This window comes from Ranitomeya imitator, chromosome 8 (assembly GCF_032444005.1).
Source record: "Ranitomeya imitator isolate aRanImi1 chromosome 8, aRanImi1.pri, whole genome shotgun sequence".
In the NCBI taxonomy this organism is placed as follows: domain Eukaryota; kingdom Metazoa; phylum Chordata; class Amphibia; order Anura; family Dendrobatidae; genus Ranitomeya; species Ranitomeya imitator.
The window spans coordinates 95,800,250-95,827,746 of NC_091289.1; the positions used below are offsets into that span (position 1 = coordinate 95,800,250).

The following is a 27,497-nucleotide window of genomic DNA, read 5'->3' on the forward strand; positions in this document are numbered from 1 at the left end:
GCCAGTAATTGACAACCGCCTGGCGGCCTTTCAGTCCTCCTTAGATTCAATTCTGTCACAAGTCAACACCCAGGGAAGGCGCATAGCAGAAGCAGAACAGAGAATCTCAGACTTGGAAGACTCCACTAAGGCTCTCAAGGACAATCTGACTAATAAAGAAAAAGACATCTCAGACCTCCTGGACAAGGTGGATGATCTTGAGAACAGATCCCGCCGCAACAATCTGAGGCTCATAGGCATACCCGAATCTGTCCCCTCATCAGAATTGGTTAAACTAACTTCAGAATGGCTCCCAAAATCTCTTGGCATCTCACTACCATCAGGTGCATTAGCCGTGGAGAGAGCCCACAGGCTGGGACCGCTTAGAGATGGAGACGGAGGCAGACCAAGACCAATCATATTCAAAGTCCTTGACTTTCAAGACAAGACCCGTATCCTTTCGGCTTACAGAAAACAGAGATCTCTGCTATATGACAATCATAAGTTACTCTTGTTCCAGGATTATTCGGCTACCGTGGCAGCAAAACGTAAAACCTTTAACCCAGCCTGCAGAATTCTAGTGGAAAATAACATTCGGTTCAGCTTGCAATATCCTTCAATTCTGCGATTCAATTCGGCGGGGAAGAACTGGGCCTTCAGTGACCCAAATAAGGCTCTGGAGTTTCTTCGTGGGGAGATCCACCCACCTGCCAACTCTAGCCCGACTTGAACGAGGGGTTCTACCAGGATTCTTTCATTGTCGGTGATGTTGGATATTTAATGTTGACCCACTGCCCATTGAGTGGCACATCTTCTTTCTGTAGGATGTTCATTTTACAGTTAAGATTTCTGATGATAGTTATAAAAGTTTTGGGGGTTGGGGTTGGGGGGGGAGGGAGGGATAACTGTGTGCACATCCAATCTGTTTCTATGTGGCGAGGTCTCACGCTTACTCGCTGGGATGAGTGGAGACCTCATGTAGAGTATTTACATACTGGACAAATGTATAATCGAACAGGTGTGGGTTAATGACAAACCAAGATAATGTTAGAGATACCACAATCCATTCTTTACATTGGTGCTCATGGAATGTTAATGGGCTGAATTCCCCAATTAAGAGGAAAAAAGTTTTACATTTTCTACATAAACAAAATTTCCACATTATCTTCCTGCAGGAAACGCACTGGATAAAGAATAATCACCCTTCTCTGCTTAGCAGGAAATACACACTTTGCGCAGAAGCATCGTACTCCAAGAAACAAAGAGGTGTGGCCATATTAATCAACAATGGTCTTAAGTATGAAGTCATCGATACCTTAGAGGACCCGCAGGGTAGATTTCTATTGGCCACGATTGCAATTGAGGGGATAAGATATAGCCTGGTCAATGTTTACGCCCCTAATGCACCGGATGCACAGTTTCCAGTCAAAATATTAGAAGGTATGGCGGGGTGGGACACTTCTAGGGTGATTATAGGAGGCGATTTCAATGAGGTGACTGATGCCTCCATGGATAGATCCGGTTCAACAACCACTCATAGACTATCACAAGGAAACAGCATTCATTCACTTTCAAAACATCTGGAACTAGTGGATATTTGGAGACTACAACACCCTCTTGAAAGGGATTACTCCCATTACTCTCACGTACATGATTCTCATGCAAGGATAGACTGCTGGCTCCTGCACTCCTCATTGCTCTCCACACTAATGCAGACAGACATACTCAACATCCACATCTCAGATCATGCTCCAGTGACATTCAAATCCAGATTGGTATCTCCAATACATCAGGAGAGGGGGTGGCGTTTTCCATCCTATCTCTATCAATCAGATGATTTTAAGAAACACCTACAAATGGCGTGGGAAACATATAAACAGGACAATCAAGTTCATTGGAACGACTCACATTTGTTTTGGATGGCGTCAAAAGCAGTAATAAGAGGTCAGATTATCTCCTACGTCAGTCACAAAAAGAAAGACCTGATGAAAAGAACCATAGATACACAAAACTCGTTGACACAGGCCTACAAGACATTTAAAACAAATAATAACCCTCTAACTAAGAAAAAGTTCTTAGAGGCTAGAGAGAACGCGGAGGCTTTGGCACAAGAAAGGGCCTTGATAAATCTGGATTACCAGAAACACAAATTTTACAAGTGGGGCAATAAGCCAGGTAGGGTTCTGGCCTCACTTACAAAACCCTATAGGAAAAGAGCAAAGATCCACAAAATACTACACCATAACGGACACCAAATATCTAATGACGCAGAAATAGTAGAGGAATTTAGACTCTTTTTCAGCGAATTATACAAATTGGAACCTAAGGGGGGAACAGAGAACGAGAAATTCCTCAAAAATCATTTAGCACCAACATTAACCGAAGAAGAGAGAGAGACAATTAATGCCCCTATATCCTCTTCTGAAATTTTACAGGTTATTAACGGGCTCAAAATCTCCAAGGCCCCGGGCCCAGACGGGTTTAGCAATGAACATTATAAAATTTTAGGACCTAGCCTGGCACCCCACCTCTGTGATTTGTACAATGAAATGGTTAAGGGGGGGCATCTTCCAGATCGTTTCAATGAGGCGGTAGTCATAGTCCTCCCAAAGCCGGGTAAAGATCATATGCGGGTGGAAGGGTACAGGCCAATATCCTTACTTAACTCCGATTTTAAAATTTTTACAAAAATATTGGCCGATAGACTCCAAAGAATTATCCCTAACCTAATCTCACCACAACAAACCGGATTTGTTCATGGGAAATCTATTACTTACAATATCAGAACAGCCTTGGGAGCCATATCCTATTGTAGAGCACAAAAGCACACAAAATCAATCGTGGTCAGCCTAGACGCTGACAAGGCTTTTGATAGAGTGGCATGGGACTATCTGCATGACCTGCTAGCTTTCCGTAATTTTGGCCCCTGGTTCTGTGAGGCTATAAAAGCAATCTACAAGAATCCGATGTCTAGGTTGTCAGTGAATAACATTCTATCTAAACCATTTGAAATCCAACAGGGAACTCGTCAGGGATGCCCCCTGTCCCCCCTGCTATTTAATTTGGCATTAGACCCGCTATTGAAAACATTGCAGAATGAAGTGGTTTTTGAAGGGGTTAAGGTGGGAACAAATTTTGTTAAACTCTCAGCATTTGCAGACGACATTCTTTTATTCATCGCCAATCCAGCCCAAGCAGTTCCGGCCATTATGAGAATTTTGAGTGATTTTGGCTCGTGCTCGGGCTTTAAAGTTAACTATAGTAAATCAGAGGCCCTGGCAATTTTTAGAACTGGAAGGTTACATGATCCAATGTTCCCATTTCACTGGAGTCAAGGGTCAATTAAATACTTGGGGATTTGGCTGACAGCAGATATATCTAATTTGTATACAGTTAATTATAAACCACTGATAGCTTCAATAACTAGTCTCCTACACTCATGGAAACACTTCACATTATCATTCACAGGCAGGTGCCACTTGATCAAAATGATAATTTTCCCTAAACTTCTCTATGCCTTTCAGACCCTGCCCCTTTTGCTGTCTAGGACGGATCTTAATTTGCTTAACTCTAGGTTTCGAAAATTTATTTGGGGCATGGGGGGCAGGACGCGTATCGGCCTTACTAAATTACAAGCGATAAAGAAAGACGGAGGTGTAAATTTCCCGGACATAGGCAGGTACAACCTAGCTGCTAACTTCAGATTCGCCATGGATTGGATAAGGGGTATCTCTCATTTTGCTAACGTGAGTCTAGAACAACAGATGTGCCCATATATCTCGCTGGCGGCACTGCTACATTTGAGAGGGGAGGAGATCCCGGCGGAATTACAAGAATACCCAACACTCTGGCAGACAGTGCTGACTTGGAGACGATGTAGGAGACTTTGCGGGTTGAGTGCTGGGATTTCCCCTTTTCAGCCCTTCCTTAAGAACCCAGGTTTTTTGGGGGGTAAAGCTCCGCCATTTTATACTCAGTTGGCGACTCAGGGGTGCAGACAGGCAATAGATATGCTAGATCTTAACTTTTCTATATCTTCTTTTGAATCAGCCTCGCTCCGTTTTCCATTGTTTGATAACAAACCCTTTCTGTTTCTTCAGGCGCGTAGTCTGGTTCAGAAATGCCTTCCTGCAGGGGGGGTGGAGGGTGGGAAGACTAATCTGGATTGTTTTATTAAAAATACGAGGTCCCAACCGTCATCAATAAGTTCTATTTACTCAGTAATAAGAAGGAAATGGTCGTGGGATGGTCAGACTACAGGGGCCGCAAAATGGTCTGGAGATCTTACAGGTTACCAAGCAGGAGATTTTCTTGAAGCAACTATGATACAGAGAAAATTTATTACATACAGCAGCTATACTGACATGGCTCTTCTGATTTTACATAGAGCCTACGTCACTCCATACTTACAAGCTAGAATGACTCCCTCAAACGTGTACTTGTGCTCAAAGTGTAAGCTGCGTAACACTGACATTTTTCATCATCTGTGGGGTTGCTCAAAGATTCGAGATCTATGGGCCAATGTGCATTCTGAGCTACAGAGGTTGTGCGGGATTAGCTTTACACTCACGCCGCAATGGGCCATTTTTAACATTATAGACGATACAAATCAGAAATGGCCTAAACACATTAAGGCAACTTTAGTGATCTGGGCCTCGGCCACTAGAAAAAGCATATTACAGCATTGGCTGAACCCGGTGGCCCCACCGCTTTCTCTTATATACACAAAAATCAATTTCTTGTTTAAAATGGAGTGGTTAGAGGCTCAGTCTAACAAAGAGAGGTTATCGGGTAAGTTTCTGAGTACATGGTCTCTTTTTATTCCCTCACTTCCTCCGGAAACCAAGGAGAAACTCCGTACTCAATTTGAAAACACGCAATGGTACCTACTACAACGGATTGGTGGTCGTTCACCAATTACATAATTTTGTTGTAAAAGATGTGCACACAAAAGTTTAAAAGTTTAAAGGGTGGGCTAAGGGTGGGTTCACAGGGAAAGAAATATGGTTGTATTTAATATTACTGTTTTGATTGTCTTATAATATGTTGAAAAACTCAATAAACAGATTTATAAAAAAAAAAAATGTCCCCAACAATAGACGCGGCTCTGGAGCTATGGAGAGTGTTGACTAATAAATTAGGCCTTCTACAAACCGCATTCCTGAAAGCTCCTATAGAGACACTGGAGCATTGTATCCCGGACCTCAAGCTTAAAAATTGGAATTTACCCAAAAACACCTCAATTGGGATCTTGTGTGATGGGGAGGAATTGAATTACCTTTACATCATTGCGAGATAAATACAATGTTCCTCAAAGGGATTTTTACAAATATTTGCAGATCCGGCATTTCCTAACTGAAAGGAAAAAACAGATGCCTGCACCACCATCTAAACTTTACTGTATGCTGATGAACCCGACATCATAGATTAGAGCGCTGTCCACAAGCTACGACTGTATGTTGGAGAATACCCTGCCCTCTCTAACTACATACCTGCAAAAGTGGGAAAAAGACCTAAACTGCACATTCACACCAGATCAGTGAAGGGCATCCTTCTTAATTATTGGAAGCAAATCTAAATGTACTAACCACATAGAAAACCCAAGGAAATTGTTATATAGGTGGTATTTCACTCCCAGTAGATTGTCTAGGATGTTCCGCAGTTCTCCAGACTGGAGGTGTGGAGACCCCAGTGCAGACATGCTACATATATGGTGGAGTTGTGACAGAATTAGACATCTGTGGGAAGCCATAGATCATCTGATGTTCCAGATGTGTGGTATACCGGTGTCTCTTAACCCCTTTACCCCCAAGGGTGGTTTGCACGTTAATGACCGGGCCAATTTTTACAATTCTGACCACTGTCCCTTTATGAGGTTATAACTCTGGAACGCTTCAACAGATCCCAGTGATTCTGACATTGTTTTCTCGTGACATATTGTACTTCATGCTAGTGGTAAAAATTCTTTGATAGTACCTGCGTTTTTGTGAAAAAAACGGAAATTTGGCAAAAATTATGAAAATTTTGCAATTTTCCAACTTTGAATTTTTATGCAATTAAATCACAGAGATATGTCACACAAAATACTTAATAAGTAACATTTCTCACATGTCTACTTTACATCAGCACAATTTTGGAACCAAAATTTTTTTTTGTTAGGGAGTTATAAGGGTTAAAAGATGACCAGCAATTTCTCATTTTTACAACACCATTTTTTTTTAGGGACCACATCTCATTTGAAGTCATTTTGAGGGGTCTATATGATAGAAAATACCCAAGTGTGACACCATTCTAAAAACTGCACCCCTCATGGTGCTCAAAACCATATTCAAGAAGTTTATTAACCCTTCTGGTGCTTCACAGGAATTTTTGGAATGTTTAAGTAAAAATGAACATTTAACTTTATTTCACAAAAAATTTACTTCAGCTCCAATTTATTTTATTTTACCAAGGGTAACAGGAGAAAATGGACCCCAAAAGTTGTTGTACAATTTGTCCTGAGTACATCGATACCCCATATGTGGGGGTAAACCACTGTTTGGGCGCATGGGAGAGCTCGGAAGGGAAGGAGCGCCATTTGACTTTTCAATGCAAAATTGACAGGAATTGAGATGGGACGCCATGTTGCGTTTGGAGAGCCACTGATGTGCCTAAACATTGAAACCCCCCACAAGTGACACCATTTTGGAAAGTAGACACCCTAAGGAACTTATCTAGATGTGTTTTGAGCACTTTGACCCACCAAGGGCTTCACAGAAGTTTATAATGCAGAGCCGTAAAAATAAAACAAAAATTTTTTCCCACAAAAATTATTTTTTTTAGCCCACAGTTTTGTATTTTCCCAAGGGTAACAGGAGAAATTGGACCCCAAAATTTGTTGCCCAATTTGTCCTGAGTGCGATTATACACAATATGTGTGGGGAACCACTGTTTGGGCGCATGGGAGGGCTCGGAAGGGAAGGAGCTCCATTTGGAATGCAGACTTAGATGGAATGGGCTGCAGGTGTCACATTGCGTTTGCAGAGCCCCTAATGTACCTAAACAGTAGAAACCCCCCACAAGTGACACAATTTTGGAAAGTAGACCCCCTAAGGAACTTATCTAGATGTGTGGTGAGCGCTCTGACCCACCAAGGGCTTCACAGAAGTTTATAATGCAGAGCCGTAAAAATAAAACAAAAATTTTTTCCCACAAAAATTATTTTTTAGCCCCCAGTTTTGTATTTTCCCGAGGGTAACAGGCGAAATTGGACCCCAAAATTTGTTGTCCAATTTGTCCTCAATGCGCTGATACCCCATAAGTGGGGGGAACCACTGTTTGGGCGCATGGGAGGGCTCGGAAGGGAAGGTGCTCCATTTGGAATGCAGACTTAAGGTACCTTCACACATAACGATATCGTTGCTTTTTATGACGTAACATAGTAACATAGTTAGTAAGGCCGAAAAAAGACATTTGTCCATCCAGTTCAGCCTATATTCCATCATAATAAATACCCAGATCTACGTCCTTCTACAGAACCTAATAATTGTATGATACAATATTGTTCTGCTCCAGGAAGACATCCAGGCCTCTCTTGAACCCCTCGACTGAGTTTGCCATCACCACCTCCTCAGGCAAGCAATTCCAGATTCTCACTGCCCTAACAGTAAAGAATCCTCTTCTATGTTTGTGGAAAAACCTTCTCTCCTCCAGACGCAAAGAATGCCCCCTTGTGCCCGTCACCTTCCTTGGTATAAACAGATCCTCAGCGAGATATTTGTATTGTCCCCTTATATACTTATACATGGTTATTAGATCGCCCCTCAGTCGTCTTTTTTCTAGACTAAATAATCCTAATTTCGCTAATCTATCTGGGTATTGTAGTTCTCCCATCCCCTTTATTAATTTTGTTGCCCTCCTTTGTACTCTCTCTAGTTCCATTATATCCTTCCTGAGCACCGGTGCCCAAAACTGGACACAGTACTCCATGTGCGGTCTAACTAGGGATTTGTACAGAGGCAGTATAATGCTCTCATCATGTGTATCCAGACCTCTTTTAATGCACCCCATGATCCTGTGGTTTCCCGTTCAGTGTGTAATGGTGATATTGATTCCCTCTTCCCATGTGTATAACCTTACATTTATCATTGTTAAACCTCATCTGCCACCTTTCAGCCCAAGTTTCCAACTTATCCAGATCCATCTGTAGCAGAATACTATCTTCTCTTGTATTAACTGCTTTACATAGTTTTGTATCATCTGCAAATATCGATATTTTACTGTGTAAACCTTCTACCAGATCATTAATGAATATGTTGAAGAGAACAGGTCCCAATACTGACCCCTGCGGTACCCCACTGGTCACAGCGACCCAGTTAGAGACTATACCATTTATAACCACCCTCTGCTTTCTATCACTAAGCCAGTTACTAACCCATTTACACACATTTTCCCCCAGACCAAGCATTCTCATTTTGTGTACCAACCTCTTGTGCGGCACGGTATCAAACGCTTTGGAAAAATCGAGATATACCACGTCCAATGACTCACCGTGGTCCAGTCTATAGCTTACCTCTTCATAAAAACTGATTAGATTGGTTTGACAGGAGCGATTTCTCATAAACCCATGCTGATATGGAGTTAAACAGTTATTCTCATTGAGATAATCCAGAATAACATCCCTCAGAAACCCTTCAAATATTTTACCAACAATAGAGGTTAGACTTACTGGCCTATAATTTCCAGGTTCACTTTTAGAGCCCTTTTTGAATATTGGCACCACATTTGCTATGCGCCAGTCCTGCGGAACAGACCCTGTCGCTATAGAGTCACTAAAAATAAGAAATAATGGTTTATCTATTACATTACTTAGTTCTCTTAGTACTCGTGGGTGTATGCCATCCGGACCCGGAGATTTATCTATTTTAATCTTATTTAGCCGGTTTCGCACCTCTTCTTGGGTTAGATTGGTGACCCTTAATATAGGGTTTTCATTGTTTCTTGGGATTTCACCTAGCATTTCATTTTCCACCGTGAATACCGTGGAGAAGAAGGTGTTTAATATGTTAGCTTTTTCCTCGTCATCTACAACCATTCTTTCCTCATTATTTTTTAAGGGGCCTACATTTTCAGTTTTTATTCTTTTACTATTGATATAGTTGAAGAACAGTTTGGGATTAGTTTTACTCTCCTTAGCAATGTGCTTCTCTGTTTCCTTTTTGGCAGCTTTAATTAGTTTTTTAGACAAAGTATTTTTCTCCCTATAGTTTTTTAGAGCTTCAATGGTGCCATCCTGCTTTAGTAGTGCAAATGCTTTCTTTTTACTGTTAATTGCCTGTCTTACTTCTTTGTTTAGCCACATTGGGTTTTTCCTATTTCTAGTCCTTTTATTCCCACAAGGTATAAACCGCTTACACTGCCTATTTAGGATGTTCTTAAACATTTCCCATTTATTATCTGTATTCTCATTTCTGAGGATATTGTCCCAGTCTACCAGATTAAGAGCATCTCTAAGCTGTTCAAACTTTGCCTTCCTAAAGTTCAATGTTTCTGTGACTCCCTGACAAGTCCCCCTAGTGAAAGACAGGTGAAACTGCACAATATTGTGGTCGCTATTTCCTAAATGCCCAACCACCTGCAGATTTGTTATTCTGTCAGGTCTATTAGATAGTATTAGGTCTAAAAGTGCTGCTCCTCTGGTTGGATTCTGCACCAATTGTGAAAGATAATTTTTCTTGGTTATTAGCAGAAACCTGTTGCCTTTATGGGTTTCACAGGTTTCTGTTTCCCAGTTAATATCCGGGTAGTTAAAGTCCCCCATAACCAGGACCTCATTATGGGTTGCAGCTTCATCTATCTGCTTTAGAAGTAGACTTTCCATGCTTTCTGTTATATTTGGGGGTTTGTAACAGACCCCAATGAGAATTTTGTTACCATTTTTCCCTCCATGAATTTCAACCCATATGGACTCGACATCCTCATTCCCTTCGCTAATATCCTCCCTTAAAGTGGACTTTAGACAAGACTTTACATAGAGACAAACCCCTCCTCCTCTCCGATTTTTACGATCCTTTCTAAACAGACTGTAACCCTGTAAGTTAACTGCCCAGTCATAGCTTTCATCTAACCATGTCTCGGTTATTCCCACTATGTCAAAGTTACCTGTAGATATTTCTGCTTCTAGTTCTTCCATCTTGTTTGTCAGGCTTCTGGCGTTTGCGAGCATGCAGTTTAGAGGATTTTGTTTTGTTCCAATCTCCTCACTGTGGATTGTTTTAGAAATGTTCTTACCTCCCTTCTGAGTATGTTTTCCTGGGTCGTCTTTGTTCGAGTCTAATGTTTTTCTTCCCGTCCCCTCTTCTTCTAGTTTAACGTAGCAACGATATCGTTAAGGAAATCGTTATGTGTGACAGAGACCAACGATCAGGCCCCTGCTGGGAGATCGTTGGTCGCTGAGTAAAGTCCAGAACTTTATTTCGTCGCTGGACTCCCTGCGGACATCGCTGAATCGGCGTGTGTGATGCCGATCCAGCGATGTCTTCACTGGTAACCAGGGTAAACATCGGGTTACTTAGCGCAGGGCCGCACTTAGTAACCTGATGTTTACCCTGGTTACCAGCGTAAAAGTAAAAAAAAAACACACTATATACTTACCTACCGCTGTCTGTCCCCGGCGCTCTGCTTCTCTGCACTCCTCCTGCACTGGCTGTGAGCGCCGGTCAGCCGGAAAGCAGAGCGGTAACGTCACCGCTCTGCTTTCCGGCCGCTGTGCTCACAGTCAGTGCAGGAGGAGTGCAGAGAAGCAGAGCGCCGGGGACAGACAGCGGTAGGTAAATATATAGTGTTTGTTTTTTCTACTTTTACGCTGGTAACCAGGGTAAACATCGGGTTACTAAGCGCGGCCCTGCGCTTAGTAACCCGATGTTTACCCTGGTTACCGGCATCGTTGGTCGCTGGAGAGCTGTCTGTGTGACAGCTCTCCAGCGACCAAACAGCGACGCTGCAGCGATCGACATCGTTGTCGGTATCGCTGCAGCGTCGCTGAGTGTGAAGGTACCCTTAGATGGAATGGTCTGCAGGTGTCACATTCAGGGTGGATAAAAATCTTGATTTTTTTAAAAAAATCAAAAAAATCAGATTTTTTTTATTTAAATCATTTGATTTAAATCAGATTTTTTAATCAAGTTGTACACAAGCAAAACTTTGTCTTTTTGCAAATCTAATTGTTTTACACAAACAAAAATATTAAAACAGTTGATTATGAAACCTAATAATTTTTATTTGCACTATTAAACACTCAGAATTGAACTACAGAGAGTAAGTACTTTTTAACAATAGCCTATCTCTAACGTTTGAAGTAAGCAAACATCTTCAGTGAATACATCAGTCCTTTAAGCCTACTGTTTATTTAGGACTTTTAATAGGAAAACCAGTTGTCCTGCTTTAGCAGTTCCTAAGCGGTTTCGGACTGTTGTGTGCACAAAACCAAATGAAGAAAACAATCTCTCTACTCCTGCGGATGAAGCCGATGCAGTCAGTAGCTGAGTAGCTAGATTTATTATCTTTGCTGGAAGAACAAGTGATTGCGACTTCCACCAGTCCAGTGGTTTTAGTTCATTAACGACGTTATCTGCAAACATGTATTTTTGAAATGGTGCAGATTCACACTTCAATTTCAGCACAGTTGCCACAATGTCATGGTTAGTATTGGCGAGCCACTCCATTGCAGAGTTGATTTCCGCCTCAGATAATTTTTTCCCTCTGTAGATGGGATGCAAGATATTGGCTAAATAGTGTTCTTCTTTTAATGCTTGGTCCTTGCGGTGCTGTATTGCAACCTTTACATTGTTTGAGAGGTTCAAGCGATCTAGAGAACCTTCTAAATCTTTCCAAACTTCTGTGGCATCAGCTATGGTTGCAGTATCTTTCTGCATTTTATCCAACGCAATCGATATTGGCTTTAACCTTTCCAAAAGGTCCTCGGCATTTCTCTTCACACCAAGATTTAATACTTTGCTTCGTATATTAGCATCAATTTTATCCCGATGTGTTTCGCAAATGGACAGTAATTTTGACCAGTTGTTAATAAACATTTCCAAGCAGTCAGCCAAGGTATTCCATCTAACATCTTGTGGTAGAACCAACTTCAGTCCTCCCATTTCCTTGTAGGTTGCATGTGCAAAATGATTATTGCGGAAATATTTAACAATTTCTACAACATGTTCCTTGACACCCGAAATATGCAGGTCTTTTGCCAAAAGATGCAACAAATGGGCAGAACAACCGTATGTAATGACATTTGTGTCATCCTCATGTGCCAGTTCCGCTCGCATTTTTGCCACATTGCTTGCGTTATCAGTAACTAAGCTCCTTACTTTACATCCAAACTGTTCTTGGCATTGGTGAATTGAGTTCTTAGCAATTTCAAGTAAATATTCAGCAGTATGTGAATTTCCAGATGTGTCGATTGTGTCTGTAAGGTAAGTTTCACCATCTTCTGTTGTGACACAAGTGCAAATTATGGGGTCGTTGTGGATGTTGCTCCAACCATCCAAGCTCATGTTAACAACCTTGTCTTTCAAATATTTTGTACAAGCCGCTCTTTCTATGTCGTATACAGCCTGAAGATGTTTTCCTGAGATATCAAATCTACTTGGTGGTTTGTAGCCTGGTCTAATTCCTTCGATCATTTGTACAAACAATGGGTGCTCAACTAGTCGGAAAGAAGAATTGGTTGCAAATATGAATTTAGCAATTAATTCATCAAAATGTTCTTTCTGGCTCGTCGTAGTCTTTAAGATGAATTTTTCTACACTTTGCACGCAAAGTTTTTTTTTGGGCTGCTTTGTTGAAGTTGTACCCAGATATTGATTGTCACGTGCAGCACAAGCCATATTTGACCCTGAAAGCACAGAAATTAAAAATATAAATCGACTGCGTATTTGAAGAAATATAACGAAAATATTTTGAAACAAACTTTTTGAACAATGTAATGGTCCTCGTCCTATAAGGGCTGTCTCAAAAGTTATGCTACTCAAGTTTTCCGGTGAAGTTGCTGTAATACTGGTAACTAATATCAGAGCAACTGAAAAAAATTATGTCACAAAAGTTTTAAAAATGTTTTTTTTTAAAAATGGTCAATTTGGCAGACTTCAAAAGTGAATTGCAGCCTACAATAAAAAAAAAATAAGCGTATACACACTTTATTTTTACTTAAGACATGTGCACCTTTATTTTTTAAGGTGCAGTGTGCACATGTCCTCCCCCTGCAGCTCTCTTACCTCCGATGTCAGCGCTGCGGGGATCCGTGGCTTCGTTCTGCCCGTCCGCGAGCGCGCCTCCATTCATTTCAATGGAGCGTGCGGCCCGCTGACGTCACGCCGCTGGATCACTGCGAGTAGGCCGCAACCGGAGGACGGGAGGCGGACGGTCAAAACGAAGCCACGGATCTCAGCGCTGCGGGGATCGGAGGTAAGAGCGCTGCGGGGGGGGAGGACATGTGCACCTTAAAAAAATAAAGGTGCACATGTCCTTTAGCGTTAATTTTCTGTGAAATATTGCCTTAACATAAATTTAAATTCTATACTCCAGAACTACTAGTGCTAGAAATTTCTCTTTTCATAGACTTTAACCATCCCAGTAAAATGTCTGTTAAAAAAATAGGTTGTAATTGCCAGACTTACTAGTACTAGGCTCCTGGTGCATAAGAAGCTGTGGGGGTTCATTGACATTAGTTGTATCACTATCAACATCTTCATTTCCCTTCTGGTTGCAGTTTTCATAATGTGATTTCAAACGGCCAACAAGTCCTTGGATATCCTTTTGACAGTATTTGCACTTTGCTCTTGCACCTTTCTTTCCAAGATCTGCTGCTGGCATCTCAACAAAATAAAACCAAATAGGGTCTCTCTTACGACCTGCCATGGCTCACACAGATCACTTATGAAGTTTGATTGTTACTACAGCCAAGTACTGCTGACTATCCAACAAGTTTGGGCATGTCAACTGAATGGAAAAAGAAACTAAACCAAAAGTGAAACCAAGCTAGAAGTGTGGAATTAAAGGGGCAGTATGAACAAAATGTGGAGGCTATAAATAGTTTATACAATTAAGACATGCTGCTTTTAAACACCTACCTATTGCCATATAGTAAAACAAAAAAGATTTTTACTTACTTTGGGGTCCCCCCCTCACCCTGGCGTTAGATCGTTGCCCCTAGTTTCGTCCGTGTAACTATGGGCGCACATGCGCACTGCTCTCACTTCTCATTTTAATCGTGATTTATATTAAAAAAAACCTTTTGATTTAAATCAGTGATTTAAATCATGATTAAAATCATGATTTAAATCGATCCGATTTAAATAGAAAAAAATCTTTTGATTTAAATCGTGATTTAAATCATGATTTAAATCGGCGTGATTTAAATCAATCCACCCTGGTCACATTGCGTTTGCAGAGCCCCTAATGTACCTAAACAGTAGAAACCTCCCACAAGTGACACCATTTTGGAAACTAGACACCCTAAGGAACTCATCTAGATGTGTTGTTAGAGCGTTGAACCCCCAAGTGTTTCACTACAGTTTGTAACGCAGAGCCGTGAAAATTTAAAAAAACAAAAAAACTTTCCCCCCAAAATTATTTTTTAGCCCCCAGTTTTGTATTTTCCCGAGGGTAAGAGGAGAAATTTGACCCCAAAAGTTGTTGTCCAATTTGTCCTGAGTACGCTGATACCCCATATGTGGGGAGAATCACCGTTTGGGCGCATGGGAGGGCTCGGAAGGGAAGGAGTGCCATTTGGAATGCAGACTTACATGGAATGGTCTGCAGGTGTCACATTGCTTTTGCAGAGCCTCTAATGTACCTAAACAGTAGAAACCCCACACAAGTGACCCCATATTGGAAACTAGACACCTTAAGGAACTCATCTAGATGTGTTGTTAGAGCGTTGAACCCCCAAGTGTTTCACTACAGTTTGTAACGCAGAGCCGTGAAAATAAAAAATCTTTTTTTTTCCCACACAAATTATTTTTTAGCCCCCAGTTTTGTATTTTCCCAAGGGTAACAGGAGAAATTGGACCCCAAAAGTTGTTGTCCTATTTGTCCTGAGTACGCTGATACCCCATATGTTGGGGTAAACCCCTGTTTGGGCACACGGGAGAGCTCGGAAGGGAAGGAGCACTGTTTTACTTTTTCAACGCAGAATTGGCTGGAATTGAGATCGGACGCCATGTCATGTTTGGAGAGCCCCTGATGTGCCTAAACAGTGGAAACCCCCCAATTATAACTGAAACCCTAATCCAAACACACCCGTAACCCTAATTCCAACGGTAACCCTAACCACACCTCTAACCCTGACACACGCCTAACCCTAATCCCAACCCTATTCCCAACTGTAAATGTAATCTAAACCCTAACTGTAGCCCCAACCCTAACCCTAGCCCTAACCCTAATGGGAAAATGGAAATAAATACATTTTTTAAATTTTTCCCCAACTAAGGTGGTGATGAAGGGGGGTTTGATTTACTTTTATAGCGGGTTTTTTAGCGGATTTTTATGATTAGCAGCTGTCACACACTGAAAGACGCTTTTTATTGCAAAAAATATTTTTTGCGTTACCACATTTTGAGAGCTATAATTTTTCCATATTTTGGTCCACAGAGTCATGTGAGGTCTTGTTTTTTGCAGGACGAGTTGACGTTTTTATTGGTATCATTTTTGGGCACGTGACATTTTTTGATCGCTTTTTATTCCGATTTTTGTGAGGAAGAATGACCAAAAACTAGCTATTCATGAATTTCTTTTGGGGGAGGCGTTTATATCGTTCCGCGTTTGGTAAAATTGATAAAGCAGTTTTATTCTTCAAGTCAGTACGATTACAGCGACACCTCATTTATATCATTTTTTTATGTTTTGGCGCTTTTATACGATAAAAACTATTTTACAGAAAAAAAATAATTTTTGCGTCGCTTTATTCTCAGGACTATAATTTTCTCAGGATTATAATTTTTTTGCTGATGATGCTGTATGGTGGCTCGCTTTTTGCGGGACAAGATGACGTTTTCAGCGGTACCATGGTTATTTATATCTGTCTTTTTGATCGCGTGTTATTCCACTTTTTGTTCGGCGGTATGATAATAAAGCGTTGTTTTTTGTCTCGTTTTTTTTTTTTTCTTAATGTGTTTACTGAAGGGGTTAACTAATGGGCCAGTTTTATAGGTCGGGTCGTTACGGACGCGACGATACTAAATATGTGTATTTTTATTGTTTTTTTTTTTTTTTATTTAGATGAAAAAAGTGTATTTAGGGGAATAATATTTTTATTTTTTTCATTATTTAGGAATATTTTTTTTACACATTTGGAAAAAATTTTTTTAACTTTTTAATTTTGTCCCAGGGGGGGACATCACAGATCGATGATCTGACAGTTTGCACAGCACTCTGTCAGATCACCGATCTGACATGTAGCACTGCAGGCTTCACAGTGCCTGCTCTGAGCAGGCTCTGTGAAGCCACCTCCCTCCCTGCAGGACCCAGATCCGCGGCCATCTTTGATCCGGGCCTGGAGCAGGCAGGGAGGGAAGTAAGAGACCCTCGCAGCAACGCGATCACATCGCGTTGCTGCGGGGGGTCAGGGAAGCCCACAGGGAGCCCCCTCCCTGCGCGATGCTTCCCTGTACCGCCGGCACATCGCGATAGGCAGCTGACACCTCGCCGCGATCGGCGGCGCTCCCCCCGTGAGCGCTGCCGATCGCATATGACGTACTATCCCGTCGGTGGTCATAGGGACCCACCCCACCTCGACGGGATAGTACGTCTAATGTCAGAAAGGGGTTAATGCACAGCAGTCGTTACTCGCTATTGATTTGGACTCGTTTCCCTATGAGTTCCGTACATTGATTGTACATATTATTGTAGCAAGAAGAATCAAAATTGCTAGTTACTGGAAAAACTCCAAATGCCCCTCACTGCCCGAGGTCGTATCAATGATCAACGAAAATTGCCTATCAGAAAAAATAATCGCTACATCTAATAATAATATAGCTCAATTTTATAAAAAAATGGAACAATTGGTTATCTTTCCGTTTAAATACCTTTCTTAAATAACTTTGCAGATTCGCATATAGAGAATGTGATTGGATAGTTATTGTAATGTCACCATTTCCCCTACCCTCTTCCCTTCCCTAATCCCCATAACGTTGTTAATTAATTATTAAGAATTTAACCCCTTTACCCCCAAGGGTGGTTTGCACGTTAATGACCGGGCCAATTTTTACAATTCTGACCACTGTCCCTTTATGAGGTTATAACTCTGGAACGCTTCAACGGATCCCAGTGAATCTGACATTGTTTTCTCGTGACATATTGTGCTTCATGACAATGGTAAAAATTATTTGATAGTACCTGCGTTTATTTGTGAAAAAAACGGAAATTTGGCGAAAATTATGAAAATTTCGCAATTTTCCAACTTTGAATTTTTATGCAATTAAATCACAGAGATATGTCACACAAAATACTTAATAAGTAACATTTCCCACATGTCTACTTTACATCAGCACAATTTTGGAACCAAAATTTTTTTTTGTTAGGGAGTTATAAGGGTGAAAAGTTGACCAGCAATTTCTCATTTCTACAACATTGGTTTTTTTTTTAGGGACCACATCTCATTTGAAGTCATTTTGAGGGGTCTATATGATAGAAAATACCCAAGTGTGACACCATTCTAAAAACTACACCCCTCAAGGTGCTCAAAACCACATTCAAGAAGTTTATTAACCCTTCTGGTGCTTCACAAGAATTTTTTTAATGTTTAAATAAAAATGAACATTTAACTTTTTTTCACAAAAAATTTAATTCAGCTCCAATTTGTTTTATTTTACCAAGGGTAACAGGAGAAAATGGACCCCAAACATTGTTGTACAATTTGTCCTGAGTACGCCAATACCCCACATGTGGGGGTAAACCACTGTTTGGGCGCATGGCACAGCTCGGAAGCGAAGGAGCGCCATTTGACTTTTCAATGCAAAATTGACTGGAATTGAGATGGGACGCCATGTTTCGTTTGGAGTGCCCCTGATGTGCCTAAACATTGAAACCCCCCACAAGTGACACCATTTTGGAAAGTAGACCCCCTAAGGAACTTATCTAGAGGTGTGGTGAGCACTTTGACCCACCAAGTGCTTCACAAAAGTTTATAATGTAGAACCGTAAAAATAAAAAATCATATTTTTTCGCAAAAATTATCTTTTCGCCCCCAATTTTTTTTTTCCAAGGGTAAGAGAAGAAATTGGACCACATAAGTTGTTGTACAATTTGTCCTGAGTACGCTGATACCCCATATGTGGGGGTAAATCACTGTTTGGGCGGATGGGAGAGCTCGGAAGGGAAGGAGCGCCATTTGGCTTTTCAATGCAAAATTGACAGGAATTGAGATGAGACGCCATGTTGCGTTTGCAGAGCCCCTAATGTACCTAAATAGTAGAAACCCCTCACAAGTGACACTATTTTGGAAAGTAGACCCCCTTAGGAACTTATCTAGATGTGTGGTGAGCGCTTTGACCCACCAAGGGCTTCACAGAAGTTTATAATGGAGAGCCGTAAAAATAAAACAAAAATTTTTTCCCACAAAAATTATTTTTAGCCCCCAGTTTTGTATTTTCCCGAGGGTAACAGGAGAAATTGGACCCCAAAATTTGTTGTCCAATTTGTCCTCAATGCGCTGATACCCCATATGTGGGGGGGAACCACTGTTTGGGCGCATGGGAGGGCTCGGAAGGGAAGGAGCTCCATTTGGAATGCAGACTTAGATGGAATGGTCTGCAGATGTCACATTGCATTTGCAGAGCCCCTAATGTACCTAAACAGTAGAAACCCCCCACAAGTGACACCATTTTGGAAACTAGACGCCCTAAGGAACTCATCTAGATGTGTTGTGAGAGCTTTGAACCCCCAAGTGTTTCACTACAGTTTGTAACGCAGAGCCGTGAAAATTAAAAAAAAAAATCTTTCCCCAAAAATTATTTTTTAGCCCCCAGTTTTGTATTTTCCCGAGGGTAAGAGGAGAAATTTGACCCCAAAAGTTGTTGTCCAATTTGTCCTGAGTACGCTGATACCCCATATGTTGGGGAAAACCCCTGTTTGGGCACACGGGAGAGCTCGGAAGGGAAGGAGCGCTGTTTTACTTTTTCAACGCAGAATTGGCTGGAATTGAGATCGGACGCCATGTCATGTTTGGAGAGCCCCTGATGTGCCTAAACAGTGGAAACCCCCCAATTATAACTGAAACCCTAATCCAAACACACCCCTAACCCTAATTCCAACGGTAACCCTAACCACACCTCTAACCCTGACACACCCCTAACCCTAATCCCAACCCTATTCCCAACTGTAAATGTAATCTAAACCCTAACTGTAACTTTAGCCCCAACCCAAACTGTAGCCCTAACCCTAGCCCTAACCCTAATGGGAAAATGGAAATAAATACATTTTTTTAATTTTTCCCTAACTAAGGTGGTGATGAAGGGGGGTTTGATTTACTTTTATAGTGGGTTTTTTAGCGGATTTTTATGATTGGCAGCCGTCACACACTGAAAGACGCTTTTTATTGCAAAAAATATTTTTTGCATGACCACATTTTAGAGCTATAATTTTTCCATATTTTGGTCCACAGAGTCATGTGAGGTCTTGTTTTTTGCGGGACGAGTTGACGTTATTATTGGTAACATTTTCGGGCACGTGACATTTTTTGATCGCTTTTTATTCCGATTTTTGTGAGGCAGAATGACCAAAAACCAGCTATTCATGAATTTCTTTTGGGGGAGGCGTTTATACCGTTCCGCGTTTGGTAAAATTGATAAAGCAGTTTTATTCTTCGGGTCAGTACGATTACAGCGACACCTCATTTATATCATTTTTTTATTTTTTGGCGCTTTTATACGATAAAAACTATTTTATAGAAAAAATAATTATTTTTGCATCGTTTTATTCTCAGGACTATAACTTTTTTATTTTTTTGCTGATGATGCTGTATGGCAGCTCGTTTTTTGCGGGACAAGATGACGCTTTCAGCGGTACCATGGTTTTTTATATCTGTCTTTTTGATCGCGTGTTATTCCACTTTTTGTTCGGCGGTATGATAATAAAGCGTTGTTTTTTGCCTCGTTTTTTTCTTTTTTTTCTTACGGTGTTTACTGAAGGGGTTAACTAGTGGGCCAGTTTTATAGGTCGGGCCGTTACGGACGCGGTGATACTAAATATATGTACTTTTATTGTTTTTTTTATTTATTTAGATAAAGAAATGTATTTATGGGAATAATTTTTTTTTTTTATCATAATTTAGGAATATCTTTTTTTATTTTTTTTTTTACACATTTGGAAAAAAATTTTTTTACTTTTTTACTTTGTCCCAGGGGGGGACATCACAGATCGGTGATCTGACAGTTTGCACAGCACTCTGTCAGATCACCGATCTGACATGTAGCACTGCAGGCTTCACAGTGCCTGCTCTGAGCAGGCTCTGTGAAGCCACCTCCCTCCCTGCAGGACCCGGATCCGCGGCCATCTTTGATCCGGGCCTGGAGCAGGCAGGGAGGGAAGTAAGAGACCCTCGCAGCAACGCGATCACATCGCGTTGCTGCGGGGGGTCAGGGAAGCCCACAGGGAGCCCCCTCCCTGCGCGATGCTTCCCTGTACCGCCGGCACATCGCGATAGGCAGCTGACACCTCGCCGCGATCGGCGGCGCTCCCCCCGTGAGCGCTGCCGATCGCATATGACGTACTATCCCGTCGGTGGTCATAGGGACCCACCCCACCTCGACGGGATAGTACGTCTAATGTCAGAAAGGGGTTAATGCACAGCAGTCGTTACTCGCTATTGATTTGGACTCGTTTCCCTATGAGTTCCGTACAGTGATTGTACATATTATTGTAGCAAGAAGAATCAAAATTGCTAGTTACTGGAAAAACTGCAAATGCCCCTCACTGCCCGAGGTCGTATCAATGATCAACGAAAATTGCCTATCAGAAAAAATAATCGCTACATCTAATAATAATATAGTTACATTTTATAAAAAAATGGAACAATTGGTTATCTTTCCGTTTAAATACCTTTCTTAAATAACTTTGCAGATTCGCATATAGAGAATGTGATTGGATAGTTATTGTAATGTCACCATTTCCCCTACCCTCTTCCCTTCCCTAATCCCCATAACGTTGTTAATTAATTATTAAGAATTTAACCCCTTTACCCCCAAGGGTGGTTTGCACGTTAATGACCGGGCCAATTTTTACAATTCTGACCACTGTCCCTTTATGAGGTTATAACTCTGGAACGCTTCAACGGATCCCAGTGAATCTGACATTGTTTTCTCGTGACATATTGTACTTCATGACAATGGTAAAAATTCTTTGATAGTACCTGCGTTTATTTGTGAAAAAAATGGAAATTTGGCGAAAATTATGAAAATTTCGCAATTTTCCAACTTTGAATTTTTATGCAATTAAATCACAGAGATATGTCACACAAAATACTTAATAAGTAACATTTCCCACATGTCTACTTTACATCAGCACAATTTTGGAACCAAAATTTTTTTTTGTTAGGGAGTTATAAGGGTGAAAAGTTGACCAGCAATTTCTCATTTCTACAACACCGTTTTTTTTTTTGCTCTGAGCAGGCACTGTGAAGCCACCTCCCTCCCTGCAGGACCCGAATCCGCGGCGATCTTGGATCCGGGTCTGGAGCAGGCAGGGAGGGAGGTAAGACCCTCGCAGCAACGCGATCACATCGCGTTGCTGCAGGGGGCTCAGGGAAGCCCGCAGGGAGCCCCCTCCCTGCGCGATGCTTCCCTGCACCGCCGGCACATCGCGATCATCTTTGATCGCGGTGTGCCAGGGGTTAATGTGCCGGGGGCGGTCCGTGACCGCTCCTGTCACATAGTGCCGGATGTCAGCTGCGATAGGCAGCTGACACCCGGCCGCGATCGGCTGCGCTCCCCCCGTGAGCGCCGCCGATCGCGCTGGACGTACTATCCCGTCCGTGGTCATAGGGGCCCACCCCACCTCGACGGGATAGTACGTCCGATGTCAGAAAGGGGTTAATGTCAATAAGATGTAATGCTCGACACAATTTGTAAATAAATAAAAATTTCTTTAAAAAAAAAAATCTGACCCAGTTCTCATTGAAACATGTGGATGTTATAAAACTACTGATGTGTTCCTGTTCTGCTATATTGATGCCACTTTGTGTGCTGTTGTACAATTTGGATTACTTTGTTATAGGGAAAGCGTAGTACTGTCGTTTGGGGTTTATAGGAGTAGCCAGTCATGGGTAAGACCAGAGTATTTCCTGATCAGAGTTCAGTGAAGACACGGGGCTGGTACAGCTCATAGGGGCATGGAGCCCCAGGCGTCCCGTAGGGCTTCAGAGCCTGGGACGACACCGTGATCCTGTAACACTTCCATGGGAGAAGCCCAGCCATCCAGGGCCAGTAAGCCAGAACAGCAGCAGAGACAGCAGTGATAACAGTAGTAGGAACTGGAGCTGCAGGAGAAGTCACGGCAGTACAGAAGGGCAGGTCGCTTACCATATGGCTGATCATCGCATGGGGTGAGGGAACCCCCAAGCGCAGAGAGTCTGAACAGGGAGGGACGCTGAGGTACCGTATGATACGGTCCAACCCGGGCACGTGCTGTGTGACAAGAAGAGATGTACAGGGAAAGAGAAATAAATGCTTAGTGTCAAATCTGTTATTGAAGCCGTAACGAAGATGGATGTTCTGCGAAAACAGAGTAAAGTTTTGCATTTGAAGTTTGAAACGAACTCTTGTCTTTGTGCTCAACAACACCAGCAGCCGAACTTCAGCATCCCTGATGGGACCCTGACTATGCAGATGGTGCAGCAGAAGGTATGCAAGAAAAGGGACACTGTTTTCATGTGGCCCTCCCTCGTGTGTGTGTACATAGAATAGAAGAGCGCAGATTCAATTCTCTTGGGGTGTCCTAAATGAGGGATTGAAAGTGGTGGGGGGGATTAAAATTTGTGCCATGTCTCTTTTTGCATTATAAGTGCACAGTACACAGCTTTAGAAGTGATACATCTTTGAATTCCGTGTGTTAACCCATATCTCATAATCTTCTCAGATTCCATAAAAAACGCCTGCTGGCAGATTGCTTGCAAAAACAGAGATTTGAAAAAGTATAAAAATTAACATATTGTGAATTTCCTCATCCGTAAAAGTCCGACAAATATTTAGAATTGAGAGTCCTCAGTGGTTGATACCTTTTTAATGCCTAACTGAAAAGATGGTAACAAATTGCAAGCTTTCGAGACTACACAGGTCTCTTCATAAGGCAAAGACTAATGCAAAATCTGAAGAATCACATATTTATGCACAACATAGCATAGGAAAAAAAAAGGGGGGGAACCATGGATAAGACAGGTGACATGAAGCAGAATTACCATGACTGATAAACAGTTATGTCCATAAATATTGGGCCAGTTCTAAGATAAGGATTGTTTTATTGTCCTCTGATTTAGGTCTGGTTCTGTTGTGATGACCCCTCGTAGTCTGAGTTCCTTAGTTGATGTAAAAAGACATTAATCAATGCGACACATTCATTCCTGCAGTGAGAGTGTCAAAGGTCATCATCAGTTTATATTCCCATATTCTTCTGGCTCTTTGAGATTTGAAGTTACCTTTTAACACAAGTAATTTCATGTCCATAATGTTATGATTTGGGAGACAAAAATGTATTGCCACAGGTAGATCCATTCTTTTTTCTCTTATTGTGTGGCGGTGAGAATTCATTCTTGTTCTAAGCTTTTGCCCTGTCTCCCCCACATACAGACCCCCAGTTGGACATTTAGTACAAATAATTAGGTACACCACATTAGAAGTGACGCAGCTGAAAGTACCTGGGATCTTGTAGTCCTGATGTGAATTGGGGATCTTTATCTTGTCCGTGGTCATTATAAATGGACAGGTTTTACATTTTTTTTGGTTGCAAGGAAAGGTACCTGCAGCTGTTGGAGAGGACACGGAGCTCTTGACAATGATGCTTCTTAGATTTGGGAGCTGCCTAAAACACAGTAGTGGGGGGTCTAGAAAAATGGATTGTAAGCGGCCATCTTTTTGCAGTAAAGGTTGTAATTTCCGTGCAGCTCCCCTTAGCACTTCCAGATTTGGATTGTAGGTAACTACTAGAGGTACCTGGTTATTTTCTTCTTTAGCTTTGTAATGTAGCAGGTGATTCCTTGATATTCTGGTGGCTCTTGTGATCTGGTTTTCTATTGTTCTTGGATGGTAGCCCTGTTTCAAAAAGGTCTTTCTGAGGCGACCAAGGTGTTCATCCCTATCCATTGGGTTGGAACATATACGATTGTATCTGATGGCTTGGCTGTAGACAATAGAGTTTTTATGTGTTTTGGATGGAAACTGTCCCATTTAAGGTATGTTAAGGAACTTGCCCCTCAGACTATGAGGGGTCATCACAACAGAACCAGACCTAAATCAGAGGACAATAAAACAATCCTTATCTAAGAGCTGGCCCAATATTTATGGAAATAACTGTTTATCACTCATGGTAATTCTGCTTCATGTCACCGGTCTTATCCATGGTTTTTCCCTTTTTTTTCTATGCTATGTTGTGCATAAATATGTGATTCTTCAGAATTTGTTTTAGTCTTTGCCTGATGAAGAGACCTGTGTAGTCTCGAAAGCTTGCAATTTGTTACCATCTTTTCAGTTAGCCATTAAAAGGTATCTCCCCTTTAAATTCTTCCGTATATTAAGTAGTAGTGATGGGTAGTTCGTGAGTGAGTAGTTCAAAATGAACTAATCTTCAGAGTGAACTAGTTCATCTAGTTCACCATCCTGACAGAGATTAGTTCATTATGAACTAAACAGCAAGTGGGAGGAGACAGAGAGTGATCCCTCACACAGCTCCTCACACTGAAGATCCCTGCTCTCACACTTGCTCTTTATAGCTCCTGATGCTGGAAAAGAAGGTAGTAAAACACTGTACCACACATCAAATAGTAAATACAAATATAATAGTAATAATAAAAACTGAAATTGTACAGTAGACAGACACAGCTCATGTGTATGAGAGAGAGTGTTCTGTGCTGTGGTTCATGCCCCTCACCAGTCTTTGTGATAAGATCCGCCTCCTGGAGAGGATCAGCCTCAATACAGAACATCTAGTTCAGCAGTTCACATAGTTCATTTAGTTCACAGGTCACATGACATGATGTATTCCCTATCAGCTCCTCCCAGGATAGGGTGGAGAATTATCAGGCTGTCTAATAGAAAGATTTTCTTTGCCCCATAGCAACCAATCACAGGTCAGCTTTCTGATACTGCAGTAGTGCAGTGCTCTGCCAAGTGAAATCTGAGCTGTGATTGGTTGCTATGGGCATTTACTGTGCAGCAGCTTGGTAAATCTGTAGTTCTGTGTAGTTTCACCACATCTCTTCCTTTTGCCACCTATTGCAGTGGTGTGAAATGAATACTGTCTGACTGCTCAGTGCTCAATACCAGAGACTGCAAGTGACCATAATGTGTGCAGATAATGCACTGAAGAGAAAGAGAAGCCAGGTATGGAATCATTTCACACTTAGGCTACGTTCACATCTGCGTTGTGCGCCGCTGCGTCGGCGACGCAACGCACATAAAAACGCACCAAAACGCACGCAAAAACGCTGCATTTTGCGACGCATGCGTCCTTTTTTGCCGAAATTTGGACGCAAGACAAATGCAACTTGTTGCGTTTTCTGCACCCGACGCTTGCGGGAAAAAAAAAAGCATGCGTCGCACAGCGCATGTCCATGCGTCCCCCATGTTAAATATAGGGGCGCATGACGCATGTGTCGCCGCTGCGTCGCCCGACGCAAACACCCAAAACACTAATGTGAACGTAGCCTTAGTGGAGATCAGAAGAAAGCAAAATGTTCCTACTGCTCAAATGTGATAAGTGTAGCTTGCGGTTCTGTGGGTAATGTCACGCCATTTAAATAATAATAATAATAATAAATATTTCACAAAGAAAAAAAAAATTACTAACTTGAATAAATAACTTTTGAATTTTTTTTCTCCAGACTGAGTACCCCTTTAACAAGAGTTTGTTATGTAATGATCAGATGTATTAACTATTTCTGATCATTTTAACAAAACTATAACTCATCCTAGGAGCCACAGCGTCTGTGTAACGAACTAGAACTGATCCATCTCTTCTCAGCAGAATCCAGAGAAATACTGAACTAAATGAACTAATCTTTTGAACTAATCTTTTCAGTGAACTAGTTCATGGGGAACTAATCACCAAAATGAACTAGATTTCCCATCACTATTAAGTAGCGTGTATCTGTCTCCAACAGCCATAATTGTAGCCGCAGTTGTTAAACATTTAGATGCAGCTGTCAACAGCAACATTTAAATGCTGCAACAGCTGGTGTATGATACACCACCTGAGATACTCTCTAGTAAAAAAAAAAGGGAGTCTCAAACCTAGATACTTGATAAAACCATAAAGTTTTATTAATGCAAACATTTAAAACATAATACAGAGAAAGGTGCTGGATTGTACCAAAGGAGGGACGCAATGTCCTGGGATCCTACACACTAAACCCAATACGTACTGTGGCCATGTGCAGACACAATGAACTGGGGAGAGAAGATACCCTAATAAGGCCCACTGCGCACAGGGGTATAGCTAGATGATGTGCTAACATAGCCGCCCAAAAGGCAATACATACAGAAGTGTGTGCACACAAAATACCCCAATAGATCCAGCGCAGTGGCACATAGGTAAATCAACATACATCCCAAATAAAAAACCGGCAAGTACATACCGCTGTGCGGATCGGTGTGGAAGCCCGGACGTCCCTCTGCCCCGACGCGCGTTTCGCACTGCTTCTACGGGAGGCGTGACGCACACACTTCTGTAAAAAAAAAAAAAAAAATGTTTTTAGCCTCAAGTTTTTCATTTTCCCAAAGGTAATACTAGAAAATGGAACCTCCAAATCTTTTGTGCAATTTTTCCTGAGTATGCCAATATCCTATATGTTGGGGTAAAACTACTGTTTTGCGCATGGCAGAGCTTAGAAAGGAATGGGCGATGTTTTGGAACACATACTTTATTGGAATGGTCTTCTGGTGTCTTGTTGTGTTTTTAGAGAGCTCCTGATGTGCCTAAATAGTGGAAACCCTCCACAACTTACCCTATTTTGGAAACTAGACCCCTCAAGGATTTTATCTAAATATGTGGTGAGCACCTTCAACCCACAGGTGCTTCATAGAATTTTACAATGTTGATCTGTAAAAATGAGAAAAAAATATTTTTTCCACAAAAATGTTTTTAGCCCCCAATTTTTTCATTTTCGCAAGGATAGCAGTAGAAAATGGGTGCCATGTCACATTGGCAGAGCCCATGAGGTGCCATAGCAGCAGAATTCCCCCCCCCCCATAAGTGACTCCATTTTACAAGCGATACCTCCCAATGTACTTCTCTAGGGGTGCAGTGATCATATTGATACCACAAGTGTG

At 41.6% G+C, this 27,497-nt stretch overlaps 2 protein-coding genes across 3 annotated transcripts in view; one reads left to right on the forward strand and one right to left on the reverse strand.

The window, feature by feature from the left end:
* The window catches only part of SLC25A38 (solute carrier family 25 member 38), a 226,136-nt gene that overhangs the window by 179,308 nt on the left and 19,331 nt on the right, over positions 1–27,497 (forward strand). The window lies entirely within an intron of this gene.
* Positions 11,216–14,038, reverse strand: LOC138647867 (uncharacterized). The gene is made up of 2 exons (XM_069737183.1): positions 13,641–14,038; positions 11,216–12,859 (listed from the first exon to the last, which is right to left on the reverse strand). The coding sequence occupies exons 1-2, from the start codon at positions 13,879–13,881 to the stop codon at positions 11,355–11,357; spliced, it is 1,746 nt and encodes a 581-aa protein (XP_069593284.1). The 5' UTR covers positions 13,882–14,038; the 3' UTR covers positions 11,216–11,354.